Consider the following 27656-nt stretch of genomic DNA (forward strand, 5'->3'; position numbering starts at 1 on the left):
TCATGCTGGCTTTGCTGTCCTTGGCGGGCTCTCTGCAGCCAGAGGAATCTGTCTAGATGAAACCCTCCCTAGCCTGCTCCCTCCCTTCCCTCTATCTGTCTTCTTTCTTGCTAGCAGACAGAATTCTTTGAAGTACCTCTTAAAATTTTCATCTAGAAATGCATAGAGAACAGGGTTGAGGCTGCTGTTTGTATAACCCAATGCAACACACAGAAAGTAGGCAGCCATTAATGGTGTGGTCTCAGGAATGGCCACGATGGCTTTTAGTAAAATAAAAATATGGATAGGGGTCCAGCAGATAATAAAAGCTGCAACAACCACTAGGACCAGACGGGTGATGCGGCGAAGGTTGCGGTCTTTCTCTCGAGAACCGGAGAGTAAGCGCACACTGCGAAGTCGAAGAAGCATGAGGGAGTAGCAGATGCTAATGATAAGGACAGGAGCGACAAAACCAAAAACGAACACGCAGATCTTCATCAAGGTGTCCCAGTACTCATAAGGATCAGGGAACTGCAGGGTGCACTCTGTAGTTACTGCAAGAGGAAGGGGGAAAAAGTGTTACATGAAAAAATGAATGGAGAAACAAAACTAGTACAGATGCTTTAAGACAGTTGTACTGCATTATATACAACCCCAAATCAGAAAAAGTTGGGACAGTAGGAAAAATGCAGATAAAATAAAAATGCAGTGTTCCTTATATTTACTTTGACTGTTTTTTGATTGCAGACAGTTTAAACTCAAGATATTTCATATTTTGTCTGCTCAACTTCATTTCATTTGGTAATATACCCCCATTCCTGCATTTCAGGCCTGCAACACATTCCAAAAAAAGTTGGGACGGGGCAATTTAGGGCTAGTAATGAGGTGAAAAAACTAAATAATGATGTGATTCCGAACAGGTGATGTCAACAGGTGATTGTAATCATGGTTTGGTACAAAAGCAGCATCCAGCAAAGGCTGAGTCTTTGATGAGCAAAGATGAACAGAAGATCTCCAGTTTGTCAACAAATGTGTGAGAAAATTATTGAAATGTTAAGATAAGATAAGACTTTTTTGATCCCCTTAGGGAAATTAACTTGTTACAGCAGTATGAAGACAGAAAGAAATACAACAAAGTTAAAATATTGCACACATATTGTGTAGTAATTTACTCTAAAAATATCTAAAAAAAATAATATACAGTGTATCACAAAAGTGAGTACACCCCTCACATTTCTGCAAATATTTCATTATATCTTTTCATGGGACAACACTATAGACATGAAACTTGGATATAACTTAGAGTAGTCAGTGTACAACTTGTATAGCAGTGTAGATTTACTGTCTTCTGAAAATAACTCAACACACAGCCATTAATGTCTAAATGGCTGGCAACATAAGTGAGTACACCCCACAGTGAACATGTCCAAATTGTGCCCAAAGTGTCAATATTTTGTGTGACCACCATTATTATCCAGCACTGCCTTAACCCTCCTGGGCATGGAATTCACCAGAGCTGCACAGGTTGCTACTGGAATCCTCTTCCACTCCTCCATAATGACATCACGGAGCTGGTGGATGTTAGACACCTTGAACTCCTCCACCTTCCACTTGAGGATGCGCCACAGGTGCTCAATTGGGTTTAGTCCATCACCTTTACCTTCAGCTTCCTCAGCAAGGCAGTTGTCATCTTGGAGGTTGTGTTTGGGGTCGTTATCCTGTTGGAAAACTTCCATGAGGCCCAGTTTTCGAAGGGAGGGGATCATGCTCTGTTTCAGAATGTCACAGTACATGTTGGAATTCATGTTTCCCTCAGTGAACTGCAGCTCCCCAGTGCCAGCAACACTCATGCAGCCCAAGACCATGATGCTACCACCACCATGCTTGACTGTAGGCAAGATACAGTTGTCTTGGTACTTCTCACCAGGGCGCCGCCACACATGCTGGACACCATCTGAGCCAAACAAGTTTATCTTGGTCTCGTCAGACCACAGGGCATTCCAGTAATCCATGTTGTTGGACTGCTTGTCTTCAGCAAACTGTTTGCGGGCTTTCTTGTGCGTCAGCTTCCTTCTGAGATGACGACCATGCAGACCGAGTTGATGCAGTGTGCGGCGTATGGTCTGAGCACTGACAGGCTGACCTCCCACGTGTTCAACCTCTTCAGCAATGCTGGCAGCACTCATGTGTCTATTTTTTAAAGCCAACCTCTGGATATGACACCGAACACGTGGACTCAACTTCTTTGGTCGACCCTGGCGAAGCCTGTTCCGAGTGGAACCTGTCCTGGAAAACCGCTGTATGACCTTGGCCACCATGCTGTAGCTCAGTTTCAGGGTGTTAGCAATCTTCTTATAGCCTCACCATCTTTGTGGAGAGCAACAATTCTATTTCTCACATCCTCAGAGAGTTCTTTGCCATGAGGTGCCATGTTGAATATCCAGTGGCCAGTATGAGAAAATTGTACCCAAAACACCAAATTTAACAGCCCTGCTCCCCATTTACACCTGGGACCTTGACACATGACACCAGGGAGGGACAACGACACATTTGGGCACAATTTGGACATGTTCACTGTGGGGTGTACTCACTTATGTTGCCAGCTATTTAGACATTAATGGCTGTGTGTTGAGTTATTTTCAGAAGACAGTAAATCTACACTGCTATACAAGCTGTACACTGACTACTCTAAGTTATATCCAAGTTTCATGTCTATAGTGTTGTCCCATGAAAAGATATAATGAAATATTTGCAGAAATGTGAGGGGTGTACTCACTTTTGTGATACACTGTATACATTCAGATATGCAAAATATATTAAGTATTGCACTTATTGTTAAATAAGTTACATATTGCACCTCTTATTCTGCCATGAACATGAACATGTAAGATTAGGTATGAGTGAGATATTACATATTATTACTGTTGTAAGCCCTGATGGCTGCTGGAATGAAGGACCTGCGGTAGCGCTCCTTCTTACACATGGGGTGGAGGAGTCTGGTACTGAAGAAGCTTGTTAGGTCCCCTACAGACTCATGTAGTGAATGTGTGGTGATGTCCAGGATGGATGACAGCTTGGCTATCATCCTCCTTTCTCCCACCTCCTCTACAGGTTCGAGAGGACATTTCAGGACAGAGCTCGCTTCTTTTGATCAGCTTGTTCAGTCTTTTTCTGTCTCTCTCCGAGATTGCACCACCCCAGCACACCACTCCATAGAAGATGGCTGAAGCTACCACAGTGTCATAAAAGGATCTTATCAGTGGTCGGCACACTCCAAAGGACCTCAGTCTCCTCAGTAGGTGGAGGCGACTTTGGCCCTTTCTATATAGGGCATCCGAGTTGCTAGACCAGTCCAGTTTGTTATTGAGGTGAACACCCAGGTATTTGTACTCCTTCACCATCTCAGTGTTCAAACCCTGAATGCTCACAGGTGTGGTGTGATGAAACTTTTTTCTGAAGTCGATCACCAATTCTTTAGTTTTACTGGTGTTAATATGAAGCACATTCAGTTCACACCAGGTAACAAAGTCCTTGATGATACTCCTGTATTCCGGTTTGTTCCCGTCAGATAAACATCCAACAATGGCTGTGTCGTCCGAGAACTTTTGCAGAAAACCTCAAAGAAAGATTAGAAGGGATTTGCATGTTTCTCCCTCTGCAGTGCATAATATCATTAAACCATTCAAGGAATCGGGAGGAATTTCAGTGCGTAAAGGCCAAGGGTGCAAGCTTAAGCTGAACGCCTGTGATCTTTGATCCCTCAGACGGCACTGCATCAAGAACCTCCACTCAACAATAGCTGATATAACCACATGGGTGAGGGATTACTTTGGCAAACCTTTGTTAAGCTCTACAATAGTTGAGTTACATGCACAAATACCACTTAAAACTTTACTGTGCAAAAAAGAAGCCTTGTGTTAACCATGTCCAGAAGCGGCGTCAACTTCTCTGGGCTCGGAGGCATCTAGGATGAACCATCACACACTGGGAATGTGTATTGTGGTCAGATGAATCAGCATTCCAGGTCTATTTTGGGAAAAAAAATGGACGCCGTGTGCTCTGGACCAAAGACGAAAAGGATCATCCAGACTGTTATCAGCAACAAGTCCAAAAGTATGGGGCTGTGTCGGTGCCCTTGGCAAAGGTCATTTAAACTTCTGTGATGGCAGCATTAATGCAGAAAAGTACAATGATATTTTAGAGCAACATATGCTGCCTTCAAGATGTCATCTTTTCCAGGGACGTCCATGCATTTTTCAAGACAATGTAAAACTACATGTTGCACACATTACAAAGGCATGGCTGTGGAAGAAGAGGGTACGGGTACTGGACTGGCCTGCCTGCAGTCCCAGAGAATGTGTGGAGAATTTTGAAATGAAAAATGCGATAACGACGACCCCGTACTGTTGCACATCTTAAGACCTCAGTGCCAAAACGTCTTTTAAGTGTGGTGAAAAGGAATGGCAACATTACAAAGTGATAAATGCTTTACTGTCCCAACTTTTTTTGGAATGTGTTGCCTGAAATGCAGAAATGGATGTTTATTAAAAAATGAAATGAAGTTGAGCAGATAAAACATGAAATATCTCAGGTTCATCCTGTCTGCAATCAAATAAAAGTCAAAGTAAATGTAAGAAACTCTGTGTTTTTTTATTATTTGCATTTTCCTTGCTGTCTCAACTCTTTTTGATTTGGGGATTCTGATTTTTCATGCTCTGCGAGATGTATTAAAATGCTTTGCATGCACCCTTCAACTGTAGCAAAACTCACCATTATTGGTCTGTGTTCCCCCTAAGACCATAGCAGGCACTCCAGCAGCAGAGGACAGCAGCCATATTCCAACATTGATGCCTTTAGCCACATACGGAGTACGGAAGTCCAGCGCTTTGACAGGATGACACACGGCCACGTACCGGTCCACACTCATCATGGTTAAAGTAAAAATGCTGATAAACATGTTGTAGTAGTCAATAGAGATAAAGACCTTGCATACGACTTCACCAAATGGCCAGGTGTTTAATAAGTAGTCTGCAGTCTGAAATGGCATTGTGGTGGTAACCAGAGCATCGGCCAGCGCGAGGTTGAAGATGTAGATGTTGGTTGCTGTCTTCATTTTAGTGTATCTGAAGAAGTGCATGGCAAAAATAAGAAATATGTGTTACGTTTCAGCTGTAAATGTATGCAATGTTTAAAAGAAAAATTAAAAAGAAACCTTTTGTCTGTTTAGGGTAGAACTGGGTTTTCAGTGACTAAATTTATTATTATAAATTTGTTTATTTAATCAGCAAAGGAAAAGAGATGGCAAATTGGGCACAAATGCTACCCCAGATTTATTAATATAACACAGTGCCCATTTGGCTGAGGGACGTTTCTTAAAATGTTTCCTATTTCATCATTCTATCAGCACTCAGTGGCGCAGCGGTAAATCACGTTAGTCCACTACCGCTGGGATCCAGGGTCTGAATTCCCGCCAGTGCTAACAGTTTTTTGTGACATCTACAAATGGTTACATCTTGGTTTGGGCTTTTCTGAGGCTCCGAGATTAATTGGCATCCAGGATGTGTAACTGCATTGCACCCAGTGATTCTGGGAAAACCCAGACCCACAATGACTTTAGATGAAATCTTAATGTGCAATACCATCACACAAAATCCACCATGTGTCCAAGAACCATGAAAATTGAAATACTGAAATAACATTTATTCAAAATGAATGATATTATCCCAACAAACAAAAAAACCTGATGCTGGCTTTCAGGATAGACCGAAAGATGCCACTTTTTCTGCTGATATTACTTAAAGTGACATGTATTTTTATTGATAACAAATTATTTCAAAGGGCTACAGGACACATAAATGATCAGATTTTAATAGTTTTTTTGTTTATTAGGATTTTAATGTCATGTTTTACACTTTGGTTACATTCATGACAGGAATGATTACTCATTACACAAGATTCATCAGGTCACAAGGTTATATCGAACACAGTCATGGATAATTTAGTATCTCTAATTCACCTCATTTGCGTGTCTTTGGACTGTGAGAGGAAACCGGAGCACCCGGAGTAAACCCACGCAGACACGGAGAGAACATGCAAACTCCACACAGAAAGGACCCGGAACGCCCCACCTGGGGATCAAACCCAGGACCTTCTTGCTGTGAGGCATTAGTGCTACCCACTTTGCCACCGTGCCACCCCAGATTTTAATTAAAATATTTATTGTTAAATGGCAATATATTGAGAATAGAAATGTAGTATAAGTTTAGTAAATTCAGTATCCACATGCACTGATTTATTTATTTATTTATTTAAGTTTAAATGTTACATACACTACATGCCATTGCGTTTACTCCACAAATAGTGTAAAATACCTGTTTTTACATTTCTGTGTTTAAGTAACCCCTAAAGCACTCTAAAGTGGAAATTATGCATCAGAGGTTTTGTTTTAATGTTCATCTGCTTCTGTTAAGAACGTTAATGATGTATTTACAGTTAAGCCGGAAAGTCTGCACACCCCTTTCACCTTCCTCACGTTTTATTATGTTACAGACTCATTCTATAATAGATTGAGTTCTTTTTTTTGCCTCAAACATCTACACACAATCACCAATAATTACGAAGTGAAAACATACCACAAAATATGCAATTTTATTTTACTGACAAAAATCATTTATTTCGGGGGTTACATATCTGTACAAACCCTTAGCCTAATACTTGGTTGATGCATCTCTGGCAGCAATTACAGCTTCAAGGCATCTTGCCATGTCACACTTGTTTCTGGACATTTTTGCCCATTCCTCTTGGCATATCCTTGCAAGCTCCGTCAGGTTGGATGGGGAGCCATTTTCATCTCCTTCCACAGCCATTTTCATCTCCTTCCACAGATGTTCGATTGGATTCAGGTCTGGGCTCTGGCTGGGCCACTCAAGGACATTCACAGACTTTCTCTGAAGCCACTCCTTTGTTCTCTTGGCTGTGTGCTTCGGGTCGTTGTCATGTTGGAAGGTAAACCTTCGCCCCAGTCTGAGGTCCAGAGCGCTCTGGAGCAGGTTTTCTTCAAGGATCTCGGTGTACTTAGCTGCATTCATTTTTCCCTCTATCAGGACTAGTCACCCCAGTCCCACTGCTGAAAAACATCCCCACATCATGATGCTGCCACCGCCATGCTTCACTGTAGCAATGGCATTAGCCAGGTGATGAGAGGTGCCAGGTTTCCTCCAGACGTGATGCTTGGTATTCAGGACAAAAAGTTCCATTTTGGTTTCATCAGACCAGAGAATCTTGTTTCTCATGGTTTGAGTCCTCTAGGTGCCTTTTGACAAACTCCAGACAGGCTGTCATGTGCCTTTTACTGAGGAGTGGCTTCCATTTGGCCACTCTACCATAAAGGCGTGATTTGTGGAGTGCTGCCTGGATGGTTGATCTTCCGATAGGTTTTCCCATCTCCACAAGGAAACGCTGGAACTCTGTCAGAGTGACCCTCGGGTCCTTCTCACCTCCCTGGCCACACCCCATCTTCCCCGATCGCTCAGTTTGGCCAGGCGGCCAGGTCTAGCAAGACTCCTGGTGGTTCCAAACTTCTTCCATTTATGAATGATGGTGGCCACTGTGACCTTTAGGACGTGTAAAGCTGCAGCAATTTTTCTGTACCCTTCTCCAGATCTATGACTTGACACAATCCTGTTTCTGAGGTCTGCAGATAATTCCTTTGACCCCGTGGCTTGAAGTTTGCTCTGATATGCACTGTCAACTGTGGGACCTTATATAGGTCATCAATTGAATTTACCACAGGTGGACTCAAATTAAATTGTAGAAACATCTCAAGCATCAGTGTTATCAGTGAAAACAAAATGCACCTCAGCTCACTTTTGGGTGTCATATCAAAGGGTGTGCAAACTTGTGTACATATGATATTTTACATTTTGATTTTTAATAACTAATTAATTAAGCACAAATGTCTAAAAACCTGCTTTCACTTTGTCATTGTGGGCTATTTTGTGTCGAATTCTGTGACAAGAAATGAACTCAATCTATTTTAGAATGAGTCTGTAATGTAATAAAACGTGGAGAGGGTGAAAGGGGTGTGCAGACTTTACGGCTTAACTGTAACCTCTATATGGTCTTTTTTACACCCAGCCCCCTTTACCATTCTTCTTTTTTTGGCTTTTTTCTCACATTAGATATTTTTCCTTTATAAAAACTAAGTGCGAAGCAATTAACATTTCCAAAGGAATAAAAATATCATAAAGCTAGGGGACAGAAGGAGGGATTGAAAATGAGAAATAGATACTGAGAGAAACAAATGCCATGATTAGATCATTAAGTGAAGTCAGAGTGACACAGTGACAGATGCATCTGCTCATGACTTTTCCCTTCCCACTTATCACTTGCAAATGACTTAAGATGATAATACAAATACAATGTGTATTGCTCGGTGGATTAAATTATTTGCCAGTAAGCAGACATCTGCATGAAGTACTTCCCATAAAAGAAAAACATCAACATTTTTAAAGGATAATGTGTAGGCAGGTTTTGATAAATGTTCTCTTAAAACCTAATAAAGCAATTTAAAGCAGCTACAAATCTCCATTACATTTTGTAAGATTCAATAAAACAAGAATCTGTGATTTGGTAATCCTCATGAACCTTCATTTAACTGACAAAAGTGTAAAAACATTTCCAATGTTTTAACTAATCAACTTTATTGTATTTTGTAAATATTAACTCATTTAGAATCTGATGCCTTCAACACAATAAAAAAAAAAGGTTGAGGCAAAATCATTTTACATCACATATCTTATTAATTACACTTTTTAATCATTTAAGAACTGAGGATACAAATTTCTCTAATAATTAATAATTACTCATTTTGCCCATTCATGCTTGATACAAGATGACAGGTAAAAAAAAAACAGGTAATTGTAATCATGATTTGATACAAAAGCAGCATTCACAAAAGACTCACAAAAACGAGTGTTTTAGAAGCAAAGATGGTCAGAGGATCTACAGTTTATCAACAAAAGTGTGAGAAAATTATTGAAATATCTGAAAACAATGTTTCTCAAAGAAAGGTTGGAATGAGTTTGCATATTTCCCCCTCTACAGTGCATAATATCATTAAACAATTCAAAGAATCATTTGACTGAATCGGTTCTGTTTTAATGTCCGGTTCACCGAATTCATTTTGTTGTGGAATCACTGTTACCTATTCGAATCTTTGTGAACTCAAAAGAATCGAATCAAAGAAAGCTTAGCGATGGTTCAGCAGAACTTTGATTTAACACAATATTTTAATTTACTTGCATATGATGTTACATGTCTTGCTGTAATGTCCACTTTAGTGTAAGTTAACCTAATTTAAGCTGCAAGAGTAAAACCAAAAAACAGACTGTATTTTAAACCTTCTGTGACTGGTCTCATTTAAACCTGTTTTATCAGAAAAGTAAAGTGTTATCATGCCAGTATTCAGAGGCAAGATTTAAAAATATTCCTGTTTGAAAATTGCTGAACTATAGCCCTTTATTTTAGCGTATTTGCTTGCTTCGTGTTTACTCAGTGTTTTATTGGTTTAAAAAAATATTTAAGGTCTAAAATTAAACACACAAGCCGTACTCGATGAACAGTCGAATTTTTGGATCCAGCCCTTGTACTGTAAAATGTTTTGAGTTGCAAAAGTACTATAGTTTTGTACATCACTGTACATTCTAAACTGCATTGAAAATGGTATTATGTTTGATTATGTTTAAATAGCAAAACTACCTGCCAGTTGTAAAGTTATTTAGCTTTTGACTTTTACCTACAAGAGTAATGTAATGCCAATCGTTTTTCACCCATTTTAGACAACGATGTGGACGGAGAGACTGTGGTCCGTGAACTTACAGAAGCCATGATTGCCTATCTTTTTGACAAGTCTTTCAAAAAACAATTAAAATTTAGAGACTTTGTGTGTCAGTACAAGGAGATAACTCTTAATTTGAAAGAAGTCACAACAGAAGAAGTACACCTGATTCAGAATGAATGGTAAGCATCTTTATTAATTGATACTATTTTTCAAAAATGTACTGTATTAACCATCTGTTTGCAGTGCCTTATTTTTTTACTTCCTTATCAAGTTAAATGTGATTAAACCAGCCTCTGTTCTTCCAGTTGGCACCAGTTGTTTTTAGTTTTGAGTTTAACAATCAACCTATATCTGTAGTTGGAGACAGTTATTTCTTTCTTATTTTGCAGAAAAGAGACAGTTTGCCAATGACTGCCTGCCATCATATCCATTTCACGTTTTCCAAAAGATGTCCACAGCCGCCTGGATGCCAAAGAGCATTGTGAAAAGGTTCCAAGAGATCGGAACGCTCTATGAAATGATTGCACAGTACACAATGTAAGTTACTTGTCCACTAGTCTTGAGACAGCTTTTCACTTGATTTAAAATATTACGTTCTAATCTTGTGAGATCTTGTTACACTCCTAGAAAGGGGTGTTTAATAAATGAGTAATCCACAGCATTTTTACTGGTAACTTGTGTTTTTGTTAAAGAAATCATTGTTGGAGAGGATGCTGCATCTGTTGAGGCCCACGTTAAGGTAATGCATGACCAGTATAGGAAGACACAACCTGATTTGTTGACCGTGAAGGACCGCATGAAGAAGACCTTTGCATGGTGGCATCGAGAAATAGCAGAACGAATGGCTATTAAAAACATCTTGACCAAATACCCCTTTTTAAGAACAATTTAAGTGGTAAGTGAAATAACATAACATAATTGTATGCTGTTGGTTGGCAAATGATGGATTGACATGCTAGATTTTATATTTTAGCATTTTGCTATATGATGCATCCCTTTGTCTAATGGGCTTTTCCGATTCTAGTTTTTTATTCTTAAGTTTGTCTATTGATACATGTTGTTGCAATATTCAAATGAAGCTTGTTATCAACAAAATATTTGTATATTTTCTGCTTTTATCTTAGTTGTGTGATGAGGTTGATTCAATCCATCCTTTGACGGTGAACATACTGTATGTCGGCGCTTCAGTGAAGGATTTACAGCTGTACTCCCTAATTTGTTGAACTAGTCAAGAGGACGTTACCGTTGAAAAAACTATACATGGAAGTGAGAGAGGAAGCCCTGACTGAGGACCTCCCAGGTTGTGTTTTTGACCCAAATCCTAGTTACTTCTGTGCTTTTGAATTTAAGTTGTTTATGTGGGATTGTTATTAAAGCCCATTTTTCTTCATAATGTAGGCATTGACTTTAGGGGTGGACTTGTTCTTTTACCATCCATCTTCAGGGAGAACATTGACCACCTCATTACTTTTAGAAACTGGTGCCACAAAAACTGACATATCCACACTGGTGCCACAAAAACTGACATATCCACACTTGATAGAAAGTCTGGATGGCCTTTTATTGCATGTTACCTGATCTAATTAGTTGTCATGCATTTTAATCCATGCCCACAATGCACACACTGACTTAATTTTTTAGTAGGCTGAATAGTCTCCATAAGTGGGTGCCATTAGCTTTCAGGTGATTTGGATGCAGTATTAAGACTCCATGTTAGCTGACTCCTATAAATGCATGTGTTTTGCAGTTTGTTGCTACAGGCATCACATTATGACTTTTTAGTAATATCAGAAATGTTCACTCAGAATAACAGTAGCTTAACTAGGCTGTGGAGATGACCACAGGCAGAAAAAATTGTTCTTTGCATTAGTGGTGCACTGTCTTTGTTTCTCTATAGGGTGAACCTACAACACCATATCCAACAATTCAGCTGAAAGACTAGGACTGGAAAACCACCATTTGTAGACGAAGTCAGAGTGTGGTGAAGGTTGATGGAGTTGAGGTTTGCTCTTGTGCTCCAATAGATGAGGCCTTTATCACAACTGTCTGTATGTATTTTGCCTTCAACATTGCATACCCTGCACACCTGAACAGCACAATGATGTTTCTCCAAAGGTGCATTCTAAATGTTAAGGAGGACGGAGAAAAGCCAATGCCAGTAACTGTGACTCGAGTGATCAACCTTCTGTACTGAACCAGCCATGTGTCCAATGCACCAGTGCACAAAATGTCCACATAGAACGTTTACCCTTGTGACTGTACAAAGTCCAGGAACGGAACTGGATCATCAAGCTCTTGATACATATTCAGTTGATGATAATATTTTTGTGTCAATGAAGTATTCGGTCTAAGCACATAGGAACACAGCATTGTCAATGTTTTTAGTAAAACCTTTTTTCATTCATATTAAAACTGTTGCCATAATATCAACTTTTGTATGTGATGCCATATGTGAAGCTGTTCTAGATGTCAGCTTTTTTTATTGCAGAAGAGGGTGCAGGTTTGGTGGTTGAAATGGGTTTTTTCTGTGTACACTTTAATTCTACCATGTTTGGATGAAATACACTTTTAAAATTGCAATAATGACATTTTACTATTTTACTTTTAATTTGTTCTGTATGCTGTTGACACATTTTAAGCAAATGGTTAAAATAACAGTGAAGGTGGGCAGGTCTTTGTTTTAAATCTCACTTTCATAAACAATCTGTTAATATGAATTTGTCTTTGTAATGGTCTCGAATTGTTTATTTGCCACTAAATAAACAGCCTTGACATGTTTCTGGTACATTGTAGTCACTATAAGGTCCAAAATGGCTTGTCGCTGGGGTGGTACCTCTAAAAGAACATGTTGGTACCTTTGGAAAAGGGTACACATTTGTACCATAGTTTAAAGGTACATTTTAGCCTCTTGGGGTACCTAATAGTACCTTGAGGGGTACCAAAAACATGGGTACAAAATAGGACCAGCATTGAAGGGTACTGTATTGTACTTAAAGAGGGTACAGCCCCAGCGACAAGCCTTTGTACTCTTTTAAGTACAAATTCAGACTTCATTTTCTTAGTGTGTACAGTAAATGTAGGAATCCATGCTACTCTTTCTTAATTCTATTACACATCGTCACATCAGAATTAAATTAAATTAAATGTAGATGCTAGCATCTGTATAACAGACTGTGAATTCACACATAAACAGACTGCACATAAAGTATAGAATTATACAAAATCTGATTATTTAAAATGTATAATTTTATAACTTTACTGACCACTGGTTGCTAAGTAACTGTATCAACACTTTCCACTTCAGCAAAAATGTAACCATCAGTTTAAAAACTGAATAAAGGACAATTTAACTATATATTTAACTATATAACTTTATAACATTTGACTTGCAAAGTGTACTTTGGTCAAATTCTAAAAAAGAATGAGACATTAGTAGGGTAAATTCCAAACCTGTCATTGCTCTTAATCCAACATTTCTGCAGCCAAAGACCTGATAGACACCCAATCAATAAAGCAAGTATAGCAATGCTCATCCTACAGCACAGACTATTTAACTGCACAATGAACAGAAGCAAACCAATAAACATTTTGTTCTATTTGATTTTATGTACCTTTCATTTGTTGCACTAACTGGATAAGGCATAAACATATATCCTGCATTAGTATATATACTAGTGTCATTTTCATTTTATTACTAAGTATTTTTATTGAAAAGTAAATTGCAAAGTAAATAAATTATTTATTTATTTATACTTATTAACCCACTACAGGTGCTAGGGTGGTGCAACAGTCTGTTGTGCTAGCCCACCACAGCTGAGATTCAATCTAATAAATGTTGCTATTTCTGTGTCTGGGAAGTGGGGAAGTAGAATTGAACCAGACCTGCCATGACCCTGACCAAGGTGGTTGTGAAATAAATGAAACCCCTCTATTTTGCTGAAGGGTCTAAAGCCTAATGCAAGGCAAATACAAATTAGATGGAGCCCTAATCTATCGCAGAGCACCACACACTCATTTACTTAACCATTTGCACCAAGGGGCAATTTAGAATAGCCAATGCACCCATGGACATTAGAGAAACATGTCAAACTTCTCAGTCCATAACTGGGGGAAAGTATTAAACCTGGCTAGGTCTCCTGACCCTAAACATGCCCAAAAGCTCAGTTTAATATAACATAAAGAAGTAGGAAATTGTGAAACTACATCCACACTTCCTTGGTAAGATTTCTTATTTAAACTTAGTCAACACAACAGAATGGCTACTGAGTGCCAACTGTTATCTTCAGATTTTAAATGAATTAAAAAATGTTTGCCTCTTACATGTTTAGACATTTTTCTTTCAAGTTATGTACCATTTGACAGCTTTGCCTTTATGAAGATAACACAAAATGGTAAGTGTATGCTTCATCAAAATAGAAGTGCATGATACGTGTTACCTGGTCATGATGTAAATCAAAACACTCAGTGTAAATGTTATATTTACAAAATAATGATACACCAGTTCCACATTATGTATAAATTAGGCTTTTCCTTGTTTAGGCAGTAAATTGTTTGACATGATCTTCTGGTATTTTTATTTTTTATTTATGTGACTACAGAAAGTTTACAGAAAGTTTTACAGTTTACAGAAAGTTTTACAGTTTACAGAAAGGCAATTTACAGACACATATGTCTGAGGGAGTAAAGGTCTGAAATCACATCAATGCCACTGCAACAATGACTCCTACATTGGCATGGTATTACTTTACATAGGAGATCACCGCTTGACAATTTCACACACATCAGTGTTTTCTGTCCAATTCAGACAGCATGAATGCTGTGCACAAGACAGGGGTTGATAATGCATTAGGGGTTAGACATTGTTACGTATAAAAAAAGAAACTGATTGAAAAATCAGCTGCTGAAAATAGACTGCTGCTAACAGTAGTAAGTTGCTATACTACTGTTGGCTGTTCCTTGTTTTCTTCAATAAAAAGGTGCTCACCATTAACATACACCTCATTCAATTATCACATCTCACATTGTTGTCACAGTATTCATCAGTTTTGCTAATTATCACATTTTTAGTCTCAACTGCACAGCCCTAGTTTTACAAATAAACTATGATGCATAATTTCATCTTTAACAATAATAGAAATGTATTGTTTTCATTTATTGTTAATTAACCTGGAAATAACTGGAAACAACTTTTGGGTTGCATAGTCAACTGCTAATATTTATCCAGATGTACGGCTGTTTTCTAATCAGTTCTTAATCCAATGAAAGATCCAAGCAACCACGACAGTTGTAAAATACAGTACAGTAGACCCTTGAGTTATGAATGGTTTACCATATGAACATTTTGGGTTACGAACAATCTTTTTCAACTTAATGGACGAACAAATTTTGGACTACGAACCGAAATTCGCGAAAAACATGATGTCACGAACAAGTTGGCTCCGACCGTCTCTCTCTCTCTCTCTCTCTCTCTCTCTCTCTATATATATATATATATATATATACAGTGTATCACAAAAGTGAGTACACCCCTCACATTTCTGCAGATATTTAAGTATATCTTTTCATGGGACAACACTGACAAAATGACACTTTGACACAATGAAAAGTAGTCTGTGTGCAGCTTATATAACAGTGTAAATTTATTCTTCCCTCAAAATAACTCAAAATACAGCCATTAATGTCTAAACCACCGGCAACAAAAGTGAGTACACCCCTAAGAGACTACACCCCTAAATGTCCAAATTGAGCACTGCTTGTCATTTTCCCTCCAAAATGTCATGTGATTTGTTAGTGTTACTAGGTCTCAGGTGTGCATAGGGAGCAGGTGTGTTCAATTTAGTAGTACAGCTCTCACACTCTCTCATACTGGTCACTGAAAGTTCCAACATGGCACCTCATGGCAAAGAACTCTCTGAGGATCTTAAAAGACGAATTGTTGCGCTACATGAAGATGGCCATGGCTACAAGAAGATTGCCAACACCCTGAAACTGAGCTGCAGCACAGTGGCCAAGATCATCCAGCGTTTAAAAAGAGCAGGGTCCACTCAGAACAGACCTCACGTTGGTCGTCCAAAGAAGCTGAGTGCACGTGCTCAGCGTCACATCCAACTGCTGTCTTTGAAAGATAGGCGCAGGAGTGCTGTCAGCATTGCTGCAGAGATTGAAAAGGTGGGGGGTCAGCCTGTCAGTGCTCAGACCATACGCCGCACACTACATCAAATTGGTCTGCATGGCTGTCACCCCAGAAGGAAGCCTCTTCTGAAGTCTCTACACAAGAAAGCCCGCAAACAGTTTGCTGAAGACATGTCAACAAAGGACATGGATTACTGGAACCATGTCCTATGGTCTGATGAGACCAAGATTAATTTGTTTGGTTCAGATGGTCTCAAGCATGTGTGGTGGCAATCAGGTGAGGAGTACAAAGATAAGTGTGTCATGCCTACAGTCAAGCATGGTGGTGGGAATGCCATGGTCTGGGGCTGCATGAGTGCAGCAGGTGTTGGGGAGTTACATTTCATTGAGGGACACATGAACTCCAATATGTACTGTGAAATACTGAAGCAGAGCATGATCCCCTCCCTCCGGAAACTGGGTCGCAGGGCAGTGTTCCAGCATGATAATGACCCCAAACACACCTCTAAGACGACCACTGCTTTATTGAAGAGGCTGAAGGTAAAGGTGATGGACTGGCCAAGCATGTCTCCAGACCTAAACCCAATAGAACATCTTTGGGGCATCCTCAAGCGGAAGGTGGAGGAGCGCAAAGTCTCGAATATCCGCCAGCTCCGTGATGTCGTCATGGAGGAGTGGAAAAGCATTCCAGTGGCAACCTGTGAAGCTCTGGTAAACTCCATTCCCAGGAGAGTTAAGGCAGTTCTGGGAAATAATGGTGGCCACACAAAATATTGACACTTCAGGAACTTTCACTAAGGGGTGTACTCACTTTTGTTGCCGGTGGTTTAGACATTAATGGCTGTATATTGAGTTATTTTGAGGGAAGAATAAATTTACACTGTTATATAAGCTGCACACAGACTACTTTTCATTGTGTCAAAGTGTCATTTTGTCAGTGTTGTCCCATGAAAAGATATACTTAAATTTCTGCAGAAATGTGAGGGGTGTACTCACTTTTGTGATACACTGTATATATATATATATATATATACAGTGAGCGAACATTTGGAGAGTGGACGATGTTTTTCCTATGTTTTTTTTTATATTTTGTACAATTCTATATTAAAATGTCCCCAGAGAAGGTGCAGAGAAAGTGCAGTTCTTTGTTGCTGTATATTACTCCTGCCAGTAGCTGTCACTGTGTATCAGACAGAGGGGACATTGATTAAGAGAGAAGAAGAAAGTTATTCTTTCATGAAATTACACCTACAAAATACAACGCTGTTGAAATAAAGAAAATAATAGAGAAATATGAGAGTTATTGTTGTTTCTGGTAGATACAATGTATTATGGTGTATGGTACAGCACACGTACTGTACTGAAATGTGGTGTATGTTTATGTACAGTACTACTACTGTGTATTGTTGTTTATTATTGTTTATTACAGGAATGTCTATTCTATAATTTAAGATTTAAAGGCAAATATACTTGTATTTATATCAAAACAGATCATTTAAGACATTAGATAGGTTAGGTAAGGGGGTTTGGGAGGTCTGGCACGGATTAATTCTATTTACATTATTTCTTATGGGAAAAATAGGTTTAACTAAAGAACATTTTGACTTAAGAACAGCCCTTCGGAACCAATTAAATTCGTACACTGTGTGTATAAATACAGGTAGAAATGTATGTATCTTTACACTGTCTATTGGACAACTTTTTAACAATTTTCTAGACTTAAGTGATCCAACAATTGCCTGCTTTCACTGTTCGGCAGTTATGTCTTTATGTAACGGCTTAAAAATGGCTCACTGGCAAGTTTGGAAATTAAAGTTGCTACCACAGAGCTCTCAGCAAATGAGCTAACAGAATTTAGTGATGTATTGCAGAACTCCACATGGATGCCTGCAATTGAGCATCCACTTTAAAAGATAGGATTAATTTTAAAGATGAACCGGCAGTAAATAAAGCCATTCATCCCATGTGATGAATCAGTAAATGGTTGGCAGATGGTTTGGGACTTTTATATTGACAAATGAGATAGGGTCTATAAATTGCTGCACAAAAAACCCACAGGGAACCCATAGGAAATCTGCAGACTATCTCACTTACTCTCTTTTTTTTTTTATCTGAGTTTTGATTTATCCCTGAATTGCCTCATAAATAGGAGTCTGGCTTCAGGCTTTTACAGCGGTGCTATTAAAAACTCCAATCTCAGCATTCTGAAAATTACTGAGCAGAACCACAGCTTTAAATCTTCTTAAACACCATAAACACATATACTCACATGCACCCACACACTTCCTCACATATACACCAAAAGCATTGGAATCTACACCAATCAGACACAACATTATGACCACTGACAGGTGAAGTGAATAACACTGATTATCTCTTCATCACGGCACGTGTTAGTGGGTGGGATATATTAGGCAGCAAGTGAACATTTTATCCTCAAAGTTGATGTGTTAGAAGTATAAAAAATAGGTAAGCGTAAGGATTTGAGCGAGTTTGACAAGGGCCAAATTGTGATGGCCCATATGGTCCAATCCAACAGACGAGCTACTGTAGCTCAAATTGCTAAAGAAGTTAATACTGGTTTTGATAGAAGTCAGATAATGTCAGACTCCATGCCTCCACGGGTCAGGGCTGTTTTGGCAGCAAAAGAGGGACCAACACAATATTAGAAAGGTGGTCATAATGTTATGCCTCATCGGTGTAAATCAAATAAACAAAATAGGCTTAGTCATTTTAGTCATCAACACAAACTATAACCATCCAAATTTTTAAGCTGCCTTATGTAATGTACATCGTGTGTAGGATGGCAGAGTGGCACAGTCCAGGGAGTCCATGGAGTTTAATCTTTACATCTGGTCACTCTCTGTGAGATCTTTGTCAGGTTCTGCTTAGTGTTAGTGTTGCTTCTTTTAAGTACTCTGGTTTTCTTTCACCTCCCAAAACATGGCTATGATAATTTGGTTCAGCTAAATAAGCCCAGGGTGAAAGTGAGTTGCCCTGTGATGGATAATTGCCCTGTCCTAGTTGTATTCCTGCCTTGTACCCTGACCAAAATAAAGTGGTAAAATTAAGAGTAAGACCAGGTTTGAGTCCTGTAGTGTGGCATAACCACATACATGCTCATTTAATGTATTATGTGTCATATGTCCTACAATGAATATGCTTGGACCAGTAAGCTTATAAGATTTGAAATATGTAAAATTGTCTCATTTCCAAATGATAATAGACCATCCAGATGTTTTAAAATCTACTTTTCACCCAAATTGATTAATGATACATTCCAGCTGGCTTCTAATATGAATTTTTAGCCAGCAGCCAACAATGTAATATTTACAGGTTAGGAAACTTCACATATTGATAAATGGTCAGTTATGTGTTTTGTAGTTATTCCTGCATATACATTATTTGGCCAAAGGTATAGACAGAAAGTTGCCCTCTCCTTGGTAATAAAAGTAATAAATGCTTCCTTTGTGACATGTGAAGCTGGTCACTGCCTGTGCATGGACTGAATCTTATGCAGTCTCAGAGGAAAGCTAAAGCACTTGGAGGGGACACTAACTGACCATTGCATATATTTGAGCTTTCAGCTACTCGTTAAAAATATAAAATAGTATGGCCATTCTTCCTTTCTTCCTTCCAAAGAGCAGGACCAGTTATGAAGATGGCACAGGATTTAAACTTGCAACCTCGTAATGATAAGACACTGTGATATTGCTCCACTTAATAAGTATTTTTATAAGTTTTTTTTTAATATAACATTGTTTGCTCAATGTTCACATTTCTGTATTTATTATTAAAATTGACAGGGCCCCTTAACCACCTTGTTTCTACACACACTGTCCATTTTATTAGCTCCACTTACCATATAGAAGCACTTTGTAGTTCTACAATTACTGACTGTAGTCCATCTATTTCTCTACATACTGTTTTAGCCTGCTTTCACCCTGTTCTTCAATGGTCAGAACCCCCACAGGACCACTACAGAGTAGGTATTATTTAGGTGGAGGATGATTCTCAACACTGCAATGACACTGACATGGTGGTGGTGTGTTAGTGTGTGTTGTGCTGGTATGAGTGGATCAGACACAGCAGCGCTGCTGGAGTTTTTAAATACCGTGTCCTCTTACTGTCCACTCTATTAGACACTCCTACCTAGTTGGTCCACCTTGTAGATGTAAAGTCAGAGACGATCTCTCATCTCTTGCTGCTGTTTGAGTTGGTCATCTTCTAGACCTTCATCAGTGCCACAGGACGCTGCCCACGGGGTGCTGTTGGCTGGATATTTTTGGTTGGTGGACTATTCTCAGTCCAGCAGGGACAGTGAGGTGTTTAAAAACTCCATCAGCACTGCTGTGTCTTATCCACTCATACCAGCACAACACACACTAACACCCTGCAGTGCCACCACCCAAATAATACCTGCTCTGTAGTGGTCCTGGGAGAGTTCTGACCATTGAAGAACAGCATGAAAGGGAGCTAACAAAGCATGCAGAGAAAGAGATGGACTACAGTCAGTAATTGTAGAACTACAAACACTTGTGGGTGTATGTATTTCGAGCTGCTGATAACAAAGATCACCTCAAAATTTTCCTATCATGTACCGTTTTATTGATTCATGATTGTTAAGCCTCAGGGCTGTCTTGTTATAGTGACAATGTCTATCCTTCAGTACCTGTTGGTATGCTGCACACATGAAGAAAACATACCAAAACATGGAACTGTTGTTAAAACACATCAAATACAGCTGAAACATCTAGAGATTTAGAGTGACACTGCTTCTTGGACTGGCCAATTTGTTAGAACTTAACCCCAGGGCAGTGGAAATGTGGCACATAAACCACTTGTGGACCCAAAAAAATATATTTTTGCCTCCACTTCACATAAAAATGAATGAAAATGTTCATGAAAGCAATAAACAAAAAGGGAAAAGGTTTTCGTTATTTGAGACAAGTGTTCCCAAGAATAACTGATGCCAACATTAGTGAAGGCATTTCTTCCTTTTTTTAATGTTTTATTTTGCCCCTTTTTCTCCCACTTTAGCACATCCAATTTCTACCCATCAATCATCCTCTCACAAATGCTGGTCCCTGCTCCTGATTTGGGGAGGACGAGGCTGCTCCACGCCCCCTCCGAAACATGTACAGCAATCGAACATCTTATCACCTACACTTGACGAGCGCAGTGCGGTACAGCGCTGTGTACGGAAAGCCACACCCTCTACCACACTCCTTCCCCATCTCCGTGCAGGCGCCACCAACCAGCCAGCAAAGGTCGTAATCGCACTAGTCTGAGAGAGAGTCCCCATCCGGCTTAATCCCGCACTTATCTGAACAACAGGCCAATCGCTGCTCATGTAGCCGCTCAGCCTCAGCCGGCAGGGCAGTGCCGAGATTCGATATGATGTATTCGAGATCTCAGCTCTGGTGAACAGCGTGTGTTTTTACCGCTGCGCCACCTGAGCGCCTGTGAAGGCATTTCTGTTGGTCCACAAATTGGACACATCATGAATGATCAGTTCAAAGTGCTGGTGGTAGGACCTGAGAAAATCAGTTGGAAATCATTCAAAGACTATCGAGCATCAAACTACACCAAATGGTTCTTCAAGCTAACAAAGTGATGAAGTGCAACATGTCATTGAATATCTATTACCTGCATTGACACTTGGATTTCTTCCCTGCTCATCTTAGTGCAGTAAGTGATAAACATGGCGAACGCTTTCACCAAGACATTGCCACAATGAAAAAATTTTACCAAGGCCACTAGAATCCGTCAATGCTGGCTGACTATTGCTGGACACTAATACGAGATGCACCAGATGTTGAGCAGAAATGAAAATCAGCAACAAAACACTTTTATCTCAGTTGAACTAACACGTGTAAGATTTGAATTTGTTATAATCAGTAAAATGTAATCTCGTGATACAGACAATCAGAAACTACATTTGTGTTCAGCTTGAATGGGTCTGTCAAGGAGACACAACTTTTGCAAAAAATTGCTATCCAGTGTTATCACAAAAGTATTCAGACCCTTTATTTAATACTTTGTCGAGTCAACTGTGGTAGCAGTCATAGTTGCAAGGCTTCTTGGATATGTCTCTACAAGCTTTGTACATCTACATTTCAAAAGTTTATCCTATTCCTCAAAGCCTTTCCTTTCAAGCTTCATTAGATTGCATGATGAGTGTCTGTCAACTGCCATCTCCAGGTCTCTCCACAGAAAATCAATATGGTTTGAGTTTTAGCTGGCCACTCAGGGACATTCAGAGATTTGCCCTGAAGCTATTCTAGTGTTGTTTTAGCTTAGTCTAAACCCAGTCTAAGTTTGAATGTGCACATAAGGAGCAGGTTTTTATCAGGGATGTTCCTGTATTTGGCTGCAGTCATCAATTATTTATATTTTAACAAGACATAGTGCTTGCTGTTCTGCTAAAATAGTTTAACAAAATTTATTTTTGTCTCATCATACTGGGTTACCAAAATTCTTTGTATGATATACACTGATCAGCCATAACATTAAAACCACCTCCTTGTTTCTACACTCACTGTCCATTTTATCAACTCCACTTACCATATAGAAGCACTTTGTAGTCCATCAATTTCTCTACATACTTTTGTGCTTGCTTTTACCCTGTTCTTCAGTGGTCAGAACCCCCACAGGACCACTACAGAGTAGGTATTATTTAGGTGGAGGATGATTCTCAACACTGCAATGACACTGACATGGTGGTGGTGTGTTAGTGTGTGTTGTGCTGGTATGAGTGGATCAGACACAGCAGCGCTGCTGGAGTTTTTAAATACCGTGTCCTCTTACTGTCCACTCTATTAGACACTCCTACCTAGTTGGTCCACCTTGTAGATGTAAAGTCAGAGACGATCTCTCATCTCTTGCTGCTGTTTGAGTTGGTCATCTTCTAGACCTTCATCAGTGCCACAGGACGCTGCCCACGGGGTGCTGTTGGCTGGATATTTTTGGTTGGTGGACTATTCTCAGTCCAGCAGGGACAGTGAGGTGTTTAAAAACTCCATCAGCACTGCTGTGTCTTATCCACTCATACCAGCACAACACACACTAACACCCTGCAGTGCCACCACCCAAATAATACCTGCTCTGTAGTGGTCCTGGGAGAGTTCTGACCATTGAAGAACAGCATGAAAGGGAGCTAACAAAGCATGCAGAGAAAGAGATGGACTACAGTCAGTAATTGTAGAACTACAAATACTTGTGGGTGTATGTATTTCGAGCTGCTGATAACAAAGATCACCTCAAAATTTTCCTATCATGTACCGTTTTATTGATTCATGATTGTTAAGCCTCAGGGCTGTCTTGTTATAGTGACAATGTCTATCCTTCAGTACCTGTTGGTATGCTGCACACATGAAGAAAACATACCAAAACATGGAACTGTTGTTAAAACACATCAAATACAGCTGAAACATCTAGAGATTTAGAGTGACACTGCTTCTTGGACTGGCCAATTTGTTAGAACTTAACCCCAGGGCAGTGGAAATGTGGCACATAAACCACTTGTGGACCCAAAAAAATATATTTTTGCCTCCACTTCACATAAAAATGAATGAAAATGTTCATGAAAGCAATAAACAAAAAGGGAAAAGGTTTTCGTTATTTGAGACAAGTGTTCCCAAGAATAACTGATGCCAACATTAGTGAAGGCATTTCTTCCTTTTTTTAATGTTTTATTTTGCCCCTTTTTCTCCCACTTTAGCACATCCAATTTCTACCCATCAATCATCCTCTCACAAATGCTGGTCCCTGCTCCTGATTTGGGGAGGACGAGGCTGCTCCACGCCCCCTCCGAAACATGTACAGCAATCGAACATCTTATCACCTACACTTGACGAGCGCAGTGCGGTACAGCGCTGTGTACGGAAAGCCACACCCTCTACCACACTCCTTCCCCATCTCCGTGCAGGCGCCACCAACCAGCCAGCAAAGGTCGTAATCGCACTAGTCTGAGAGAGAGTCCCCATCCGGCTTAATCCCGCACTTATCTGAACAACAGGCCAATCGCTGCTCATGTAGCCGCTCAGCCTCAGCCGGCAGGGCAGTGCCGAGATTCGATATGATGTATTCGAGATCTCAGCTCTGGTGAACAGCGTGTGTTTTTACCGCTGCGCCACCTGAGCGCCTGTGAAGGCATTTCTGTTGGTCCACAAATTGGACACATCATGAATGATCAGTTCAAAGTGCTGGTGGTAGGACCTGAGAAAATCAGTTGGAAATCATTCAAAGACTATCGAGCATCAAACTACACCAAATGGTTCTTCAAGCTAACAAAGTGATGAAGTGCAACATGTCATTGAATATCTATTACCTGCATTGACACTTGGATTTCTTCCCTGCTCATCTTAGTGCAGTAAGTGATAAACATGGCGAACGCTTTCACCAAGACATTGCCACAATGAAAAAATTTTACCAAGGCCACTAGAATCCGTCAATGCTGGCTGACTATTGCTGGACACTAATACGAGATGCACCAGATGTTGAGCAGAAATGAAAATCAGCAACAAAACACTTTTATCTCAGTTGAACTAACACGTGTAAGATTTGAATTTGTTATAATCAGTAAAATGTAATCTCGTGATACAGACAATCAGAAACTACATTTGTGTTCAGCTTGAATGGGTCTGTCAAGGAGACACAACTTTTGCAAAAAATTGCTATCCAGTGTTATCACAAAAGTATTCAGACCCTTTATTTAATACTTTGTCGAGTCAACTGTGGTAGCAGTCATAGTTGCAAGGCTTCTTGGATATGTCTCTACAAGCTTTGTACATCTACATTTCAAAAGTTTATCCTATTCCTCAAAGCCTTTCCTTTCAAGCTTCATTAGATTGCATGATGAGTGTCTGTCAACTGCCATCTCCAGGTCTCTCCACAGAAAATCAATATGGTTTGAGTTTTAGCTGGCCACTCAGGGACATTCAGAGATTTGCCCTGAAGCTATTCTAGTGTTGTTTTAGCTTAGTCTAAACCCAGTCTAAGTTTGAATGTGCACATAAGGAGCAGGTTTTTATCAGGGATGTTCCTGTATTTGGCTGCAGTCATCAATTATTTATATTTTAACAAGACATAGTGCTTGCTGTTCTGCTAAAATAGTTAAACAAAATTTATTTTTGTCTCATCATACTGGGTTACCAAAATTCTTTGTATGATATACACTGATCAGCCATAACATTAAAACCACCTCCTTGTTTCTACACTCACTGTCCATTTTATCAACTCCACTTACCATATAGAAGCACTTTGTAGTCCATCAATTTCTCTACATACTTTTGTGCTTGCTTTTACCCTGTTCTTCAGTGGTCAGAACCCCCACAGGACCACGACAGAGCAGGTATTATTTAGGTGGTGGATGATTCTCAGCACTGCAGTGACACTGACATGGTGGTGGTGTGTTAGTGTGTGTTGTGCTGGTATGAGTGGATCAGACACAGCAGCGCTGCTGGAGTTTTTAAATACCGTGTCCACTCACTGTCCCCACTACCTTGTAGATGTAAAGTCAGAGACGATCACTCATCTATTGCTGCTGTTTAAATTGGTCATCTTCTAGACCTTCATCAGTGGTCACAGGACGCTGCCCACAGGGCGCTGTTTGGTGGATATTTTAGGTTGGTGGACTATTCTCAGTCCAGCAGTGACAGTGAGGTGTTTAAAAACTCCAGCAGCACTGCTGTGTCTGATCCACTCATACCAGCACAACACACACTAACACACCACCACCATGTCAGTGTCACTGCAGTGCTAAGAATGATCCACCACCCAAATAATACCTACTCTGTAGTGGTCCTGTGAGAGTCCTGACCATTAAAGAACAGCATGAAAGGGGGCTAACAAAGCATTGTAGAACTACAAAGTTCTTTTATATGGTAAGTGGAGGTGGTTATAATGTTATGGCTGATCGGTGTATGTACAGTGTATCACGAAAGTGAGTACACCCCTCACATTTCTGCAAATATTTCATTATATCTTTTCATGGGACAACACTATAGACATGAAACTTGGATATAACTAAGAGTAGTCAGTGTACAGCTTGTATAGCAGTGTAGATTTACTGTCTTCTGAAAATAACTCAACACACAGCCATTAATGTCTAAATAGCTGGCAACATAAGTGAGTACACCCCACAGTGAACATGTCCAAATTGAGCCTAAAGTGTCAATATTTTGTGTGACCACCATTATTATCACTGCCTTAACCCTCCTGGGCATGGAATTCACCAGAGCTGCACAGGTTGCTACTGGAATCCTCTTCCACTCCTCCGTGATGACATCACGGAGCTGGTGGATGTTAGACACCTTAAACTCCTCCACCTTCCACTTGAGGATGCGCCACAGGTGCTCAATTGGGTTTAGTCCATCACCTTTACCTTCAGCTTCCTCAGCAAGGCAGTTGTCATCTTGGAGGTTGTGTTTGGGGTCGTTATCCTGTTGGAAAACTGCCATGAGGCCCAGTTTTCGAAGGGAGGGGATCATGCTCTGTTTCAGAATGTCACAGTACATGTTGGAATTCATGTTTCCCTCAATGAACTGCAGCTCCCCAGTGCCAGCAACACTCATGCAGCCCAAGACCATGATGCTACCACCACCATGCTTGACTGTAGGCAAGATACAGTTGTCTTGGTACTTCTCACCAGGGCGCCGCCACACATGCTGGACACCATCTGAGCCAAACAAGTTTATCTTGGTCTCGTCAGACCACAGGGCAGTCCAGTAATCCATGTTCTTGGACTGCTTGTCTTCAGCAAACTGTTTGCTGGCTTTCTTGTGCGTCAGCTTCCTTCTGGGATGACGACCATGCAGACCGAGTTGATGCAGTGTGCGGCGTATGGTCTGAGCACTGACAGGCTGACCTCCCACGTCTTCAACCTCTGCAGCAATGCTGGCAGCACTCATGTGTCTATTTTTTAAAGCCAACCTCTGGATATGACGCCGAACACGTGGACTCAACTTCTTTGGTCGACCCTGGCGAAGCCTGTTCCGAGTGGAACCTGTCCTGGAAAACCGCTGTATGACCTTGGCCACCATGCTGTAGCTCAGTTTCAGGGTGTTAGCAATCTTCTTATAGCCCAGGCCATCTTTGTGGAGAGCAACAATTCTATTTCTCACATCCTCAGAGAGTTCTTTGCCATGAGGTGCCATGTTGAATATCCAGTGGCCAGTATGAGAGAATTGTACCCAAAACACCAAATTTAACAGCCCTGCTCCCCATTTACACCTGGGACCTTGACACATGACACCAGGGAGGGACAACGACACATTTGGGCACAATTTGGACATGTTCACTGTGGGGTGTACTCACTTATGTTGCCAGCTATTTAGACATTAATGGCTGTGTGTTGAGTTATTTTCAGAAGACAGTAAATCTACACTGCTATACAAGCTGTACACTGACTATTCTAAGTTATATCCAAGTTTCATGTCTATAGTGTTGTCCCATGAAAAGATATAATGAAATATTTGCAGAAATGTGAGGGGTGTACTCACTTTTGTGATACACTGTATGTCTATGGTTAGTTGGTGCATAATGGGAAGAGATTTGAATGCTCCATGCAGTGGAATCACAGTGAACTCCAAAAATGAATGTCATACCTGATAATGACGTACATGACGAGGCAGTTCCCCATAAGTCCTACCACAAACACTATGGAATAAACAGCAGTGATGGCTGGGATGAGAGGAGACAT

General features: G+C 40.1%; 1 protein-coding gene across 1 annotated transcript; it reads right to left on the minus strand.

Annotated features, from left to right (window-relative positions):
- Positions 1-27656, minus strand: LOC134312240 (delta-type opioid receptor-like). Its single transcript, XM_062994021.1, has 3 exons — positions 27562-27656; positions 4750-5102; positions 1-533 (listed from the first exon to the last, which is right to left on the minus strand). Exons 1-3 carry the CDS (start codon positions 27654-27656, stop codon positions 1-3), a joined length of 981 nt encoding a protein of 326 aa, XP_062850091.1.

The sequence above is a fragment of the Trichomycterus rosablanca genome, chromosome 4 (genome assembly GCF_030014385.1).
Source record: "Trichomycterus rosablanca isolate fTriRos1 chromosome 4, fTriRos1.hap1, whole genome shotgun sequence".
Classification (NCBI taxonomy): Eukaryota; Metazoa; Chordata; class Actinopteri; order Siluriformes; family Trichomycteridae; genus Trichomycterus; species Trichomycterus rosablanca.

Excerpts from the sequence above, each read along its gene's own strand:
- LOC134312240 (XM_062994021.1), bottom strand. The coding sequence starts at position 27,656 with ATGTCTCCTCTCATCCCAGCCATCACTGCTGTTTATTCCATAGTGTTT. Across the intron at positions 5,103-27,561 it reads GTCATGTACGTCATTATCAG|ATACACTAAAATGAAGACAG; the intron begins GTATGACATTCA and ends GCACTTCTTCAG. Across the intron at positions 534-4,749 it reads GGGAACACAGACCAATAATG|TAACTACAGAGTGCACCCTG; the intron begins GTGAGTTTTGCT and ends TTCCTCTTGCAG.